This window comes from Pygocentrus nattereri, chromosome 28 (assembly GCF_015220715.1).
Source record: "Pygocentrus nattereri isolate fPygNat1 chromosome 28, fPygNat1.pri, whole genome shotgun sequence".
NCBI lineage: Eukaryota > Metazoa > Chordata > Actinopteri > Characiformes > Serrasalmidae > Pygocentrus > Pygocentrus nattereri.
The window spans coordinates 23,218,280-23,234,269 of NC_051238.1; the positions used below are offsets into that span (position 1 = coordinate 23,218,280).

Genomic DNA, 15,990 nt, shown 5'->3' on the forward strand with positions numbered 1-15,990 from the left:
GGTTTGAATTTTTATTCAACATTTTATAAACTGCTCCTCACTAAATCTCCCTGAACAGGACTAATTATCATCGTAGTCCGCAAAAAAAATATCTACTAAAATTTCAAATGGATCTTTCCTTCATAACTTCTTGAAGAACCTGGAAGGACGACCTTCCCCTTACAGTGGCGGTGGTGTTGGGAGCCAGTGTTGATGTCTCTAATGCATAGATATAGCAACTTTATTTACTCGTACACCTACATGTGTGTTCTGAGTTTTTATGTTATTGTGAAAACTGAAAAATAGTGGTGAATCAGAAACTTCTTTTGAATCTCTTCTGCAATACATCATTCTCCATGCATGTTATGGACAAAACCTCTACCAGTGTCTCAGCTGTCAAGTGATATATCTGTAAGCACTTCATGTAATAACTAACACTAACAGGCAGCTTTCAGAGACATCAAAATGGTTCATTTACAGACCTCTAGGAGCCAAAAACAGATATTATTTATTAAAAATAGGTCATTTTAGAAGGCACTGTCACTTTACTCACGCCTATCCAGACATCCTTGCCTGTAGAGGGGGCTCTGCCACATCTCTCCCTCCAGCCCATGTCCTCAGCTTTGGGTGAAGCTCGGTTTTGAACAAACTAGCGGCAGTAAGAGTCTTGATGCCACTGAGCTGAGAGTCTGAGCGCCCTCTTGAAAGAATGACTCTCCCAAACTGAGCTTTTTTTTGAGTGCCATGGCTTCCAAATCCGACCAGCTTCTTATTGTTGTTTCTATTCTTGAAGGTACGTTTGGCATTGCCAGTAAAGCTAATTAGCGTTAGCTTGGTTAGCTTGCAAGCTAAGCTACGCTGCTAACACCAAAATAAACGGACGTTTTCGGTTAAAAGAGACCAGTTTGAAGAGCTTCATTAGCTACACAGTTCTTTTCCCATCACGTTTTTATCGTGCGACTTACTTAAGTTGTGCTCTTATAAATAACTCGGTTGGGAAAGTCTGTTAAATTGAACTAAGTTGTCTTTCCAGCGGGTGACGGGTTGAGCAGCAGCTGTTATGTCGTATCCACGGAAGCTTGGCTGTTGTTAGCCTGAGAGCAACCGACTCCGCTTAGTGCGTTTACATATGAGCATGTTATTGCCCTGGTAAAGACGAGAGACGACGGAATACTTCATATGTATCACGTTATAACGTTACGACCAATAATATCGTAACTTTTAGTAATGTGGTGTTTGACTCTGCTGTAATGTTGTCGGTTAGTTGACCTGCTGTTGGGATGTCGACGCCTGTGACGGTTACAGTTAAGAGGAAAGAGACTAGATATACTTCATAACACGCTGGATTATTTTGTAATTACTCATTTAGTTTCATTACTATTTACTGTATTTAAAAGGTACAAACAGAAGAAAGGAGCATACACATACATACACTGATCAGGCATAACATTGTGACCATTGTTTCTACGCTCACTGTCCATCTTATCAGCTCTACTTACTGTATAGGAGCACTTTGTAGTTCTACAGTTACAGACTGTTGTCCATCTGTTCCTCTGATACTCTGTTTCCCTGTTCTTCAGTGGTCAGGACCCCCATGGACCCTCACAGAGCAGGTACCATTTGGGTGGTGGATCATTCTCAGCACTGCAGTGACACTGATGTGGTGGTGTGTGTTGCACTGGTCTAAGTGGAACAGGCACAGCAGTTCTGCTGGAGTTTTTAAACACCTCAGTCCACCAACCAAAAATATCCAGCCAGCAGCGTCCAGCATCCTGTGACCACTGTTGAAGGACTAGAAGATAACCAATGCAAACTGTGCAGCAGCAGATGAGCTGTCATCTTTTCATCTACAAGGTGGAGTGACAAAGTGAGTCTGATAGAGTGAACGCAGTGTTTACAAACTCCAGCAGCACTGCCGTGTCTGATCCACTCAGACCAGCGCAACACACGCTAACACTCCACCAATGGACTACAGTCTGTAATTGTAGAGCTATGATGTGCACCTATATAGTAAGTCGAGCTGATAAAATGGACCACGAGTGCAGAAACAAGGAGGTGGTCATAATGTTATACCTGATCAGGGTAAACTGTCAGGATAAGCTTGGTAGTCATTGCTGGAATGTTTCAGTACCTACACTGCAGTTAATCTATAACGTGGATTTGTAGCCACATGTATAATATGTGTTACATTCACTGGCCACTTTATTAGGTACGTTGTGTCCACTCACATTGTCCATTTTATCAGCTCCACCTACCATACATGCATTTTGTAGTATTCTTGTTTATCTGTCGAAGATCATTCTCAACATGGTAGTGTCATGTCAGCGTGGATTGCTGGTACTGGTGGATCAGATAGAGCAGTCGTGCTGGATTCTTTCAACATTTACTCTCCACTGTACCTACCTTGACACACCTACCTTGTTGGGTCCACCTTGTAGTTGTAAAGTCAGAGAACACAGCTCATGAGTTGCTGCACAGTTTGGGTTAGTTGTCCACTAGTCCTTCATCAGAGGTCAGTTTATAAGCAGAGGATGCTATTGGTTGGATATTAGTTAGTGGACTATTCTCAGTCCAGAAGTGATACTGGACTTTTTAAGAACTCCAGATCCAGCCAGTGCAGCAGTAAGTATATGTATCACATCAGTGTCACTGCAATGCAGAGGATGGTCCATCACCCAGATAATACCTGCTTAGTGGTGGTCCTGTGAGGGTCCTAATTATAGATGAAAATAATAAAGTGATGAATAGGACAAAGCTAACAAATTATGCAGTCTATAATTGTAGAACTACAAAATGGAGCTGTTAAAATGAACAAAGGATGTAGATACAAAGTGTAGCTAAAAGGTGACCTGCAAGTGTGAGGGTACATACCAAAGAAATAGCCACAGCATTAATCACACAGGAATATAGTTAGTAGGTACATCATAGATAGCAGAATTGGATCTTTTTAAAAAGAGATTTGTGTACAGTAGGATCCAATTTCTGTTAAGCCTTGCAACTACTGCTAATAATATTAACTAACAATAATAACAGTAACAGGGCTGAATGATTAGTTGAAAGTATGTAGAGTTCATTTGATCATTTTTTTGAGTCAAGCTCAAGCCCTTTTTGTAACTCATGAAATTCAGCACACCCATTCTTTCCAAACCTGAGGATTGAATGCTGAATGTAACGTATTAGACAGTTTGTTCAAAAGCTCTGCGTTATTAGGTTATTTCTCCGCTTAAAATTTGTAAGACAGCTGTGAATAAAGTAGGAAGCAATTAAAATTGCGCTCTTTCAAATAGTGATTTAGATTTTTAAAAAATGATTTATGGTAGTAGTAGTAATAATAATAATAATAATGGAAAATAACTGGGCCGGTCATGTATATGCTGAAGCTGACACAGATGCATCAATATTTATAAAATGTAGAACTGGAGACTAAATGTACCTGGACGAGCATTACAGAGAAACATAAGACACTCTCTCTATTAATTTTAGGTCGTAAGTTCCCGAAGAGTCAGCGACATACTTTAGTTGTCCAGGCAAAGTTTGATGGCGAGCAGCTAGCCACAGACCCTGTGGAGCATAAGGAGCAACCGCAGTTTTGTACCGAGCTGGCATGGGAGCTTGATCGCAGAACACTTCATCAGCATAGGTGTGTAGTCTGAATATGTTTGTTCTTCAGCTTCTTTAGCTGTGTTCTTTATTTGTTTAAAAGTTAAGGCAGCTGCTTGGTTCCTGATTTTCCTTACTACAGACTCCAGCGAACGCCCATCAAATTACAGTGCTATGCAGTTGATTCAAGTACATCTGCCAAGGAAAATGTTGGCTATATAGTCCTGGATCTCAGATCAGTACAGGAGGCTAAGCAAGTAAGCTCTGAGTCAACATACGTTGCTTCGTGCTTTTGTTTGTTTGTTCTGAATATGATGCTTGTATGACATATGAAGTATTTGGGCAGTGTTCCTTACTATGCAGTTAAAAAATACGTAGACAGCATAGTCTAATTCTTGATGTTGACACATTTTGCATCTGATTATAATGTTATTTTTACAGCCTCCTAAGTGGTATCCTTTGCTGAGTAGCAAGTATACCAAACTAAAGCCAGCTCTGTTGTTGAGCATGGTCCTAGAGAATGATACCAAACAACTACCAGATCCATTTAAGGCAAAGAAAGCTCCACCTAGACCAGGTAAATTTGAGTTTCATGTTTTTTGGTAAGGGGAACAGCATTCATTGTACTATGATAAATTATACTTGAGGTTTTGGTTTTCTCATTGCTCCTTTCTTTCTAACTTTTTTTGCCATCTTCTTCAGTTGATTTAATTCTTCTGTCTTTCCAAAGCACTTTATCCTTCATGCATGTTTCTTTTTCCAAAGTATTTCTCAGGTCAGTGTTAATTCGTTAAAATGTGGTGCTAGATAGTACGTACCTGATATAGCTGTGTTTACACTGTACCTGTTTTCTAATGCCACATTTTTTTCTAGGTTCACCTGTCTTGGCTAATCTAGAGTCTGTTAAATTAGAGGCTGTTTTAAATGAAGATGAAGGATATCATCAAATTGGACCAGCAGATCTTTGCAAAGACATGTTTATTTTGTCAGTCACTGTTGCCTTTGCTACCAATCTGGAGCAGGTAAAGTCACTAGGACATGTAATGCTTTCATGTCTTTTGTGTGTCTGTACTCTCATGATATTCATGTCATTCCAGTTGTCTTGGTAGACAAAGAGAGAAATGAAAAATCTTTTATTTTTATGTTGTAGTTGATCTCCAGTTCAGCAAAGCTGGCCAGTGAAGGCTCAGAATTCTTCTTCTTTTACTCTCTCCTGGACAATGATGTCACCAGTGAACCTTTCCAAAATCTCATAAGTCCAAATTTTGAGCCTGAAAGAGCCTCAGTTCGTATCCGCAGCAATGACAAGCTACTACGAGCCTTTTTCAGTCAGCAGCAGAATCTTCAGGTAATACACTTAAACCTTTACGCTCATCCGGTGTGTGATTGTTTAACAAATTAAGTTACAGCTACTTTCACTCATGGATGAATGCCTGTGTCTGCTTTAATGTATAGATCCACCTTTGCTGCGGAAATCAATCGCTCGGAAGAACTGACATCCCTCTTGCTGCCCTCGTAAAGAACAGTGTGGATCTGGCCAAGGAGGCTGCCACTACAGAGGGAGCCTTTGTCTTACAGCCCCCAAATCGTACCAAGCAGAGCCTACAGTCCGTCCCAGTAGACTTACAGCCAACAGTTGGGGTGGCAATTATATTGAGAAGAGAGGATGTCAGTGCTGAGGTATACAAGGGACCTAGATCAGAGAGAAATATTAGTTTGGGGTGGTGTTTTATTGAAATATGGTGTTTAAAAGATGTGAAGCAAGTTGCCATTTTATCAGTGAATATAACAAATTAGAGTTTATGTTTTCAGACATAATCAAATATCTATATCATAAAAAAATCACTGGGGTGCTGTTCCTAGAGTTCACCTGTCTAAGTTGAAAAAAACAGTCATCAGCTTAACCAAACCAGTGCAAATGTCATGGTCAACCAGAGCAAACCCTTACCAAAACAAAATTGCAGTGGTGAGGATATACCTTTTGTAATTCTGTTGATTTCTGGATTAATGGCTTTTAAAATGTGTTCTTTATGTAAGTCATAATAAACATGTTATTGCCAGAACACAGTTATTTTTGCAGTGCTGTGATCTAGAAAGATGCTTGGTTTCAAGAGGTTCGTGAATGTGTATTCATAACTGTAGAACTGAGGACATTACATCAACACTATTGCACTAAAATCATAGCAGTTAATAGTTTAAAGTTTACAGTGCTTTTGATAAACAGAAGATATGCCTTGATTCGGTTTACCGGTTTACTCTAATCTTTTTCTGAAAAGCTGCCAGAGCCACCCATCGAAAGTAGAGATGGGTTTAAGTCTCCAGTAAAGAAAAGCCCTGCAGTGGACATCCATCCTGAACCAGCTCCAGCTAAGACGAGACCACGTAGCCCATCCCCGACACACAGATCTCCTGTCCAGCCGCTGACCTCGCCGCCACCTGACCATCAGCACTCGGGGAGTGAGGCTGAGAGCCTGCCAGAAGATGCAGAGCATGTTGAGCCGAAAAAATCAGGTTTGGTTTTTTTGTAGGTTTTGAATAGTGTGCACAGTTTTTAAGATGACCTGTTACAGGTTAAAGCTGTTTGTTTCTCAGTCAGACTTAAATATCCACAACAAGCGCTGCTACTGTTGTTGTTTCAGAGTTGTTGGCTCCTGCATTAGCTGCTACAGACGTGGCACTGGAGAGTGAGGCAGACATTCAGGCATCCTCTATTACCGTGTCTGCACCAAAGATTGCTATTCCTGCCTCAGCGCATCATTACTGCTTTTCCATGGACCTGCGCAGCATCAGACACCTAAATGTGGGCTTCCCTGTGAACTGCATGCTGAGGTACAATGTGTCCAATGTGAGTAGGGTGCCCATTTAGTCAGTGGGTTTCCAGTAATGAGTGTTTAGTAAATTTCCTGTCTAATTTTATAACTAGGTACGCCTACCAGTTCTTTGGGAGTGCAGCCCCCATCATGACGAATCCTGCAGTGGAGATAAAGAAGAACACAGAGGTTTTCCTACCTCAGTCCTACTGTGCCTTTGATTTTGCTGCACTGCCTAATCAACTCCAGGACACATTTCTAAGGTGACTGCACGGCATACAGGCTTTAAAACAAAACGGTTGCTGTTGTATCTTCTCTCTCCTGATGTGAGATGTTGATCAACAAAACGCATCGTTCACACGTTTTACTGTACTATTCAGATGTAATTACATATTTGCATTGTTAGTTATGCAGTAAATTACACTTACATATGATTTACATTCTGTATTGACGAGCATCATTGTGCATTTTTTAAAATAATTTTTCTTTCCACAAAACAAGATGCACAACAATTCATCTGATTGAGATCAGAATACATCTCCCCTTCTACTTTACGATTACAAATGTGGTAGCGATAGCACTTCCAGTAGAGTATCTCTGCTGGTTTCAGTGAAGTATGACTGGAAACATAATTAATTTCTGATTACAGTATGCTTTTGTTATGACTGATGCCTACTACTTTAAGGGTTACCACAATAAACACAATGACCACATTTAATCTGTTTCTTCAAGAATTCCTCTGGTAGTGGAAATGTGGCATCGAGACCCCAGTTCCAAAGACATCTTACTTGGCACATGCAGCATCCAGCTTTCCCATCTCCTTACCTCTGAGAAGACCCGCTTCCTTGGCCGGTCTGACCAGCAGCACTGGAGACAGACTTACTCTGAAAGGCTACCGGTTATCAAAGCACAAGGGTTTGTATAGAATTTAGCTGTACAGTTACATGTGTTTTTGTCAGTACATTACAATTTAGACCACAGGCCAATTCTTATTTAGTCACCAGAGAATCTTAGGTGCTGTACCATAACCATACCTTTAGATGGCAGGCATGTAGCACTTTAAGACCAGTCGAGGACAAAGGCTCTTCTCAGTTCTGGTAATCCATGTAATCCTCTGTTATTAACAACTAAGAGTAGTTGAGCTCATATGTAAAAATCCAGACCTGATATTTGAAATTTTATTGTATTTTGTCTTTACATAGATCAAATGAGAAGGTGGCTGAACTGAGTTATGTGGCGGTTCTGGAAGACATGGGTCTAGTGAAAGCCCAAGATATCCTCATATCTGAATCTTCTCTGGTAAAACTTGCCTAATGTGTATGATTCAAATTTGTGCTGTGCTTTTCCAGATGCAGTGGCAGTGTATGTTATTCCTATGGATGTCTTGGTCAGTAGATGTTAAAAATAACAATATGCCTAAAATAATAATATGTTCTCATATATGATTGTGACAGAGTGGTAATCAGGTTCATCAGAAAATGGCAGGCGCTCCTCACAGTGGGGTTGAAGTGGCAGCCAAGTCTCGGGAGACTCTGGAATATAAGGCAGCTCTTGAGCTTGAGATGTGGAAGGAGATGCAGGAGGATCTGTTTGATAACCAGGTTATCTGTCTTCTAACAGCTGTATTTTAAATGTTCTTCATCTTTCATGTTGATGTGTTTTTTATTTTGAGGTTTCATAGTTTAAAAACCTTCAGTCCATGCTTAAGCATGACAAAACATTGATGTTTAGAATAAGCTGGAGCTTAATGTGGGTTTGGCCTCTTGTAGCTGAAGCAGAAAGAGCTGAGCCACATGCAGGCCCTGGCAGAGGAGTGGAGGAAGAGAGACCGGGAACGAGAGGCACTTGTTAAGAAGAAGGTACTCTGACATGGCAGCTGTAGTTAATTTGTTGAAAAATGGCATGAACAGCTTGATGAAGGTTTGCAAAACCGTGCCCATTTTGGAATAATTTTCCCAGGAGATGGAATATAATCTGTTGGAAGAACAGCTGCAGAAGACTCTTGCTGATCTGGAAAAGAGAGAGAAGACCCTCGCCCATGCAGAGATGGAGGTTAGTTTTCAGTGCGTTGCTATTATCACAGTACACAGTTATACTTGGGTAGGCCAAAGCTTAAACAAACACTGGTTCTCTCAATTTGTTTAGACTTGCAGTGAGCTATCACCAACTGATGCCTTGAATTTATGCCAAAGGCATAATTTTATACAGATAAATGTACTCTGGGCACTATCACTGTAAACATTAAATGTGAGTGCCACCAAACATACAGGTGCAGTAAATGCATGTGTTAACGATTGTGTATGTGTGTAGACCCAGAGGCTGCAGAGGGAGACGCGTGCTGAGCACGAGTTCAGCATGCGTGAGCTGCAAGACAGCAACCGACGTTTGCGTGAAGACTGTGCCCACCAGGTGGAACTGGAGAGGTTGAAGGTCAGGCAGCTTGAGGAGGACCTCTCCCGGCAGCAACAGCAGGTAACCGTGGTAGACGTTGTGCAGCAAGTTCAATTTCTGCCCTACAAAGACCAGCGCTGGAGAAAATGTTGACCTCGAGGTCAATGGGGCATAAGATCACTCCTCCCCCTTTCTCTTCTGGCTGCTTTAAGTAGAAGACAGATTCTGGCTATGAATAGGCTGTATCTATTGGGTAGCATCAGTTGTTGTTTTTGTTAATTAATTATTGCTAGGTAAACAAGGGAATTGCCTTTAAAGGCCCATATAATCTTAGATAACCAAGATTTCTTGAATGTTTGAAAGCAAATCTTTGATTTTGTATGTAAACATTCTTCATACAGCTTGTGTCTGTGTGTGTGTGTGTGTATATATGTGTGTGTGTGTATGTGTGTGTGTATGTGTATATATATATATATATATATATATATATATATATATATATATATATATATAAATAATATAATATAAAATATGTGTGTGTGTCGCGGGGGTGGGGGGGGGTCATCGGGCGGAAGCCAGGATACACCCTGGACAGCTCGCCAGTCCATCATAGTGCAGCACCCCCCCGTGACCCTGAGGGAGAAGCGGCTGGATGGATAGGTGTGTGTGTGTGTGTGTGTGTGTGTGTGTGTGTGTATATATATATATGATATAAAGATTATCCCTGTAATCTAAACCCACAAATCTAAAAGTAACATATTTGTATGTCAGATTTTCACCACTAGTATCTCCACGGTTCTGTATTTATAGACTAGTATTTGTTTGGGAAGGTGCTGCTGAGCATTCTTAATGTTAAGGCTTTCCTTTTAAAACATAGTTGAGAGATTGCTTTACTGGCAGGCAGACTCCAGAGAGCATTAGGCGAACTTTGGCTCTCTATTTTAATAATCTAGAATTGTCACATGAACTCTGTTTACTTGAGCACATTTTATCACTGGCCTAATTAATCAACTAGCTGAAAAAAAATATGCTTGACTGCTGTGCAAAACGTAGCTTGTGTCAGACTGTGTTTCTGTCTTGTTGCATTTTTCCCTTATGACCATATTTCTCAGAGCTTTTTTTTAATAGAAAAAAAGCCTCGTCTTAGCCAGTCTCTCCCATCGTCCTTTGCACAGACAGCCCACCTACCGAAATAGCTCAGTCCGCCGTCTCATTTTTTTCCCCCAGAAAACATCTGGACCGACCCCAGCGCTAACAAATCAAGCAAAGTAGGTTTCTGACATGCGAAAAGGAGAAGGGCCTTTGCGATGAGAGATCCTCGGCCGGGGCTGCCACACGGCTCTATATCTTGTCTTCCCTCCCGTGTCAGGAACGTGTAAACATACATTTGTCCTGTGTCGGCACACTCTAACTAGTTTATCAGACCAGAATCCTCCTCCGCCGTTTCTGTTGGACACTCCTTGCCTTGTCTCAGAGTACCGTGCTTTGTGTGTGTTGGGTTTCTTTTCGGGGTCTGGTTTATGTCAGAAAGGGAAGACTGTGGAATGGAGAGCGCTTGCAGGGTTTTAGTTACATTGGACGCTGTCTAACACCCTTCAAGTCTTGTGGCTCTTGAGTGTGCTGAAGCAGTAGCTCTCGTTAGTCGAGAATTGGGTATTTGTTTGCACTGAATAGTGTTAAAGAGAAAGTGCAGGGAGTCAATCTGCACATGTAGAAATAAGTGTTTAAAAAAAAAATCTGAAAAAGGCTGAGGGGGAAAAAAAAAATCTGATCTAGCCTTTTCACACATACATAATACAGTCAGTGCTATATTGCTGTCAGCAGATACAGTAATTATCTAAAATTACAATATCAATATTGGATCGATCTAAGGATTCAAGCAAGATTTAGCTATTGCCAGTATGATGATGCATTAAATAGCCTATATTCCAATTCAGCCGACTCATTTGAGAGCTTTCTCTTTCACCAGTAAAAGATACAACAATTTGCAGAACAAAAATGTTTTTGATTTCATTAATGTGTTTAACGTATCACCATCCAAGTTTACGCTTAAATCTGTTCATTATTGTATTGCTGTTTGCAGCAACATTAGGAGATATAGATAGGAAAATATTGTTTGTTAGAGTCAACCCAAATTTTAACCTCCAATGGAAAATGGATTTTAGGCAGTGATTAAATTCTGAATCCCAGACTCTTTTTACTTGTTCCCAGTAAAAGGCTTTTGCTATGCTGTAAGAATATTTCAATAAGGTGATTCTTGGCACAGTACAGCTGAACGTTTATAAAGCTGCCATCGTTATCATTCTCTGCTTTTTTTGCGCTGCTGTATTCTTGGGCTATATGAAGTATAGGAGGGTGGCAACTTGTTCTGGAACTGTTCCATTTAAACCATTCTGCAATCTTGCACGCTTACTGTCTGAAAAGGTGCTGTATTTTCAAATTCAGACACCTCAAGCAATTGCGCTCTGTGGAGTGATGTAAAATCTACATTGGCACCGTACTGAAGAATTTTCAAGTGAAACCAGACAATGTTACAAAAACAGCAAATGCCGCTTTTCGGTTTAGCTTTTTCCTTTTTATTTGATGTTGATTTGATGTTATTTGATTTTCATGTTTCATTATGTCATATTTTTGTTTTCTACACAAAAGCTAACAGAGGCAGAAACGAAGTATAAGCTGCTGGAAAAAGACTTTCAACAGTATCGTGAGCAGCAGAGCACTCGGCCCGAAATCCGCTTGCAATCTGAGATCAACATGCTCCGATTGGAGAAGGTCAGTGAAAACGGACATAAAACCCAGTATTCAGTAACATTTTGTTTTAGACTTGGTAAAAGCACTTGAATGTATTCATTTGTTAATTCAGTATGAACTCATGAAATAATCATTATTGGCTAATTAGCTGAAGATCCATACTTGAAGCCTTCATGAAACATTCATAACACTTACATAAATTGTGGATAAATCAGATGTTTAAGTGGGCAGCCGCAGGCAGTGTTCATATAGTTTGATGGTCCGTCTGTGAATGGGTTATGTATGTGCTTTGGAGCCTCAAATAGAGACCTTCAAATAAAGCGTTGGCCTGACTTCTGTCAAACAGAAATGAGTTGACAGTAGCCGCTGAGGTGTGATGTGAAGACACATTTGTGAATTACCAGGAGCCTTGTGCTGAAATCTGTTGTTGCTTTATCATTCCCAAGGCGGAACTGGAACGGAAACTGGAATCAACAACAAAATCTAAACTTCATTACAAGCAGCAGTGGGGACGTGCTCTGAAAGAACTGGCGAGATTTAAGCAGGTAAGCTATTGCATCACTTTCTTTTAGTGCGTTATTTTCTTTAGTTCCAAAGTAATATCTTCAAAGAAGATATTACAGACTGTGATTGGCAGTTATGTATTTCATTAGGATTTGAAAACAGAATGGAGCAGTTAAAATGCCACTATACATGGAGGTCTGCAATGAGCAGAATATGAGAAAGGTTGCAATGATTTATTCATTTAAGTGATTTCAGTTGTGTTTTTTTTTTTTTTTTTTTTGGCTGCTTTATTTAGTTGGTTGTACTTTTTAGAAGCATTTGTCGTGAAAGACCAGTGGTTTCCACAGTCTAGAACATTCTTTTTCCCTCCGATACATGAGCTGTTTTCAGGGTCGACAGATCATAACATACACATTCAGGGCTGCACTGTAAGATTTACTGTGTGTCCCTCAACAAAGTCATGGATCAAGACTGAGGTATCCTGTATCTTGCATGAGTTGCCATGCATGGTAGTCAAAACGGGCACAAGAAAATCTTCCTGCATTTAAACCAGATGTAAATTGTATTTTTCAAGGGCTGAAAAAACTTCCACAGCGTACATTGAGAAACAGTAAGCCTGTCACTAGCTTGTGGTATTTGCTTTGAAATATTGGACTCCTTCTCAAGTGAACCCTGTAAAGAACTAATACCAGTGTAAACAGAGCAGATGCAAAGAGCTTATCAGGCCTTGCTAATAACTGTTAAAGACAAAGTCCAGCTGGAAAGTTTGAGAGCGACTCACCCCCCCTTTCCTTTTTTTCTTTCTTCTCTTTAAGTGCCAGATATATGTTAAGAAAACAGCAGTTGATTTATGGTGCACAAAGGCATCTATAATTTAATATGAAAGAGAGCTATAAATCAGGTTTGTATTATGCTCATAATTAACCTCTGCATTAACCATTTAAACACCAAGTTCACTTGATGAAAAATTTGTAAATAAAAGTTTGAGGCTTATTTTTCACTAAACCCGTTTTTGCATCCAATTTAAAAGTAGCTAATTTAGCCGAATCCATGTTGTGTCATTTAACCTGACTTAAGTAACCTGCCCTGATTTTGGGAATTTTTGACAGATTCCCATGACAGTAAAAAAGAAAACAACATGTATTTGAGGAGAACTTGGAGAAGAAAAAATTGATGATGATCACCCTGAGTCCAGTGTACATTCCAATGCACTAACTCTGAGAATATCTTATCTCCTTATGCACTAATGCACCAGACTTTGCCTTTTTACTCCCTTCTTTCTCAAACTACTTTGGTATTTCTTTGTCAGTTTGAAGACCTGGGAAATTTTAAGCCGTGAAATCCCCCAGGTGCTTGTCCTGTTCTTGTCAGCTTAGTCCTCTGCAAAAAACTGCAGTTGAGCTGTAGTCTGGCAGGCTTCTTCTCTCCAGCGAGTCCTTTGTCTGACCCCCTTTCTGGAGGAGAGCCACAGGTCATTTACTGGTCACTCAGCTGCTTTCTCACTCCTCTGCCCCACCAGGTCAAGGCGATGCAAAATATGCTTGTGTACACAATTTGTCAAGGTCCTACAACCATTAGTTAAGGCCTGGTTTGGTGAACCTCATGCCATGCACCTTTTTGTCAGTTTAGGCCTCTGGAAATATTTAGCTTAGCCATCAACCACAGGTAGCAAAGGAAACACTGTAGCCCTAGGGACCTTAAGAAAATCTGCAAGATAATTGTTTCAGTGTTTTTCTTCAGCATTCACTTGGCTATGAGGGCTATGGCTACAACTTGGTGGGTTTGTTTTTCTTGCAATTTAGGTTACTGCAAATGGTGTATTGGCCTCTAATGCGGCATGAAAACGCAAAATTAAATTAGATTATAAGTAAACATATCAGTTCAGTGATAAAATAAGGCCAAGTTGAGCTGTTATGTGAGAGCATGCTTAAATTTTCACACGGGCTTTGTTCTGTCAGCAAATAGTCCAGAATATTGATGTGCGGTTTCTTAATGGTACTGCAGGACTGTAATGACTATTTTAACCTCAGATTTCAGCAGTTTCTCATTATACTGCCAGTTCTGAAGGTCACATTCAATTAAACAGCTATTGAACTGTGAATGCACTGTATTTTTCCAAAGCAATTAGACTAGCTCAGGAAGAATGTAACTATCATTATTGCAAGGATATCTTTTTATGATAGAATGCAAAATGGGTTCTAAAGGGGGAAATTTTAAAGTGCCTCTACGGTGTTCATAAACCAAGAGGAATACAGAATGGTTAACTAACATCATTTGTTTTTCTGCTCTATGGTGGTATGTGGCGCGCTAAGTGGTGTTGAATCTCTCTGTCTTACACTCTCTCTCCCCCTGGGTTTGTTTGGTTTTCAGAGAGAGCAGGAGAATGCTATGATACGGCTGAAGAAGCAGCAGCAGGAGTTGGAGCATATGAGGCTGCGCTACCTGGCAGCCGAGGAGAAGGAAGCTGTCAAGAACGAGAAACACGAGCTCCAGGACATCCGCAATGAGCTGAACAGGTACGAACCGCCATCCAAAAAACCTACCACTGTTAAATCCAGATGCGACTGCTGGAAATGTACTGGTAGTTTGAGTGACCATAGAAGAGTTTTTTATGTTTTGATTTTTTTTTTTTTTTCTTCCGTCCTCAAAAATGTTTTTCATTTATTTACAGTTATCTGCTGCTTGAGAAATGCCTCCACTTCAAATTATGTTGAAATAAGCAGTTTCCCCACAAGTCCTTCTTTTGAATGTGGCTTGCACAGTAATAGTGAAATACTAAAGTACAACTTTTAATACTGTTAACACTAATTACGTTTGTCACTCTTGTCCAGGCTAAAGCAGCAGGAGGAGAAGAGGACATGGAAAGAGCCAGTCTGCGTCTCTCTGAACGAAAACGCTGATGACCACCTGAGTCGCCTGCTGGAGGAGAGAGACACACTGCTGCGCACAGGTGTATACACGCATGAGGACCGTATCATTGCTGAACTCAACAGGCAGATTCAAGAGGCCATGGCCAGCAGAGCTCCAAACTAATGGCCACATCAGTATCGATGAGATAAGCATTACCACATTTCCCAATACTCACATACAGCACTTCTTAATGTGGGGAAAATCCTATGCATTCCAAATCAGACATAACACATAAAGCCCACAGCTTTATTTTCTTAAAGCCATTTTACTCAGTTCAGAATGAATAATTGTGTACCATTCATAGAAAGCGATGTGTAGGTGTGTCTGTGTCTGTTTGTGCAACACTTGCACAGGTTGTAGCTGTATATATTCATTATGAAACCGTTCCCATAGTTTCAGTGAGCGTGTGAATTCACCAGATGGCACCATCTCTCAAGAAATAGCAACATGAATTTTTTTTCAGCTACTTTTGAATTTGGTTAAGGCTGTGTCTGTATTTATTGTATGTTTTGACTCTGTTGATTCCGTTACTTTTACATTTTGTATCTTTGTCTAATAAATTATTTTGGGATGATTGCACTTTTTTCCTTTGTAGTTAACCTGTAGTCTTTTAGAATACCCTACAACACGTGTAATTTCATTCAAATTTCTTGTTATAATGGGAAGTAAAATTAATTAAACCATACTTATATCAGTTGAAGAACTTCAAAATAATGAATGGTAAGATCATTCTAAATTACAGTAATGTATGAAGTTTATGTACCAACCCCTCTGTGACAGCAAGTGGTATAGAATATGTTAAATAATAACAGATTCAGTACCTTTATTTCAAAAACAGCATTATTTAAAACATTTTAGAACTGAGAAAAAAAACTTTTTAAAACTTATGAAATCCTAAAGATATGTTAACATTTTGTTGGGAAAAAATGGTTTTCAGAGTTTTTTTTTTTGGGGGGGGGTTGAATGCAGACAGCAATGGATAACTACCTTCATGTGCTGGTATTTCAACTGTCCCATAAGAACTGATTAATAATAGAATGTATAT

At 40.0% G+C, this 15,990-nt stretch overlaps 1 protein-coding gene across 2 annotated transcripts; it reads left to right on the forward strand.

Annotated features, from left to right (window-relative positions):
* The first annotated feature begins 578 nt into the window (after positions 1-578).
* LOC108442003 (centrosomal protein of 120 kDa) lies at positions 579-15,532 on the forward strand. Of its 2 annotated transcripts, XM_017721820.2 has the most exons (21): positions 579-772; positions 1,560-1,592; positions 3,463-3,619; positions 3,722-3,836; positions 4,021-4,156; positions 4,453-4,601; positions 4,730-4,927; positions 5,035-5,259; positions 5,856-6,090; positions 6,219-6,408; positions 6,503-6,652; positions 7,122-7,304; positions 7,592-7,688; positions 7,844-7,990; positions 8,159-8,248; positions 8,349-8,441; positions 8,700-8,861; positions 11,430-11,552; positions 11,978-12,076; positions 14,406-14,551; positions 14,867-15,532. In XM_017721820.2, exons 1-21 carry the CDS (start codon positions 724-726, stop codon positions 15,066-15,068), a joined length of 2,979 nt encoding a protein of 992 aa, XP_017577309.1. In that variant the 5' UTR covers positions 579-723; the 3' UTR covers positions 15,069-15,532. The 2 variants fall into 2 exon arrangements, with proteins under 2 accessions (XP_017577309.1, XP_017577312.1); XM_017721823.2 differs by lacking the exon at positions 1,560-1,592.
* Positions 15,533-15,990: the final 458 nt, after the last annotated feature.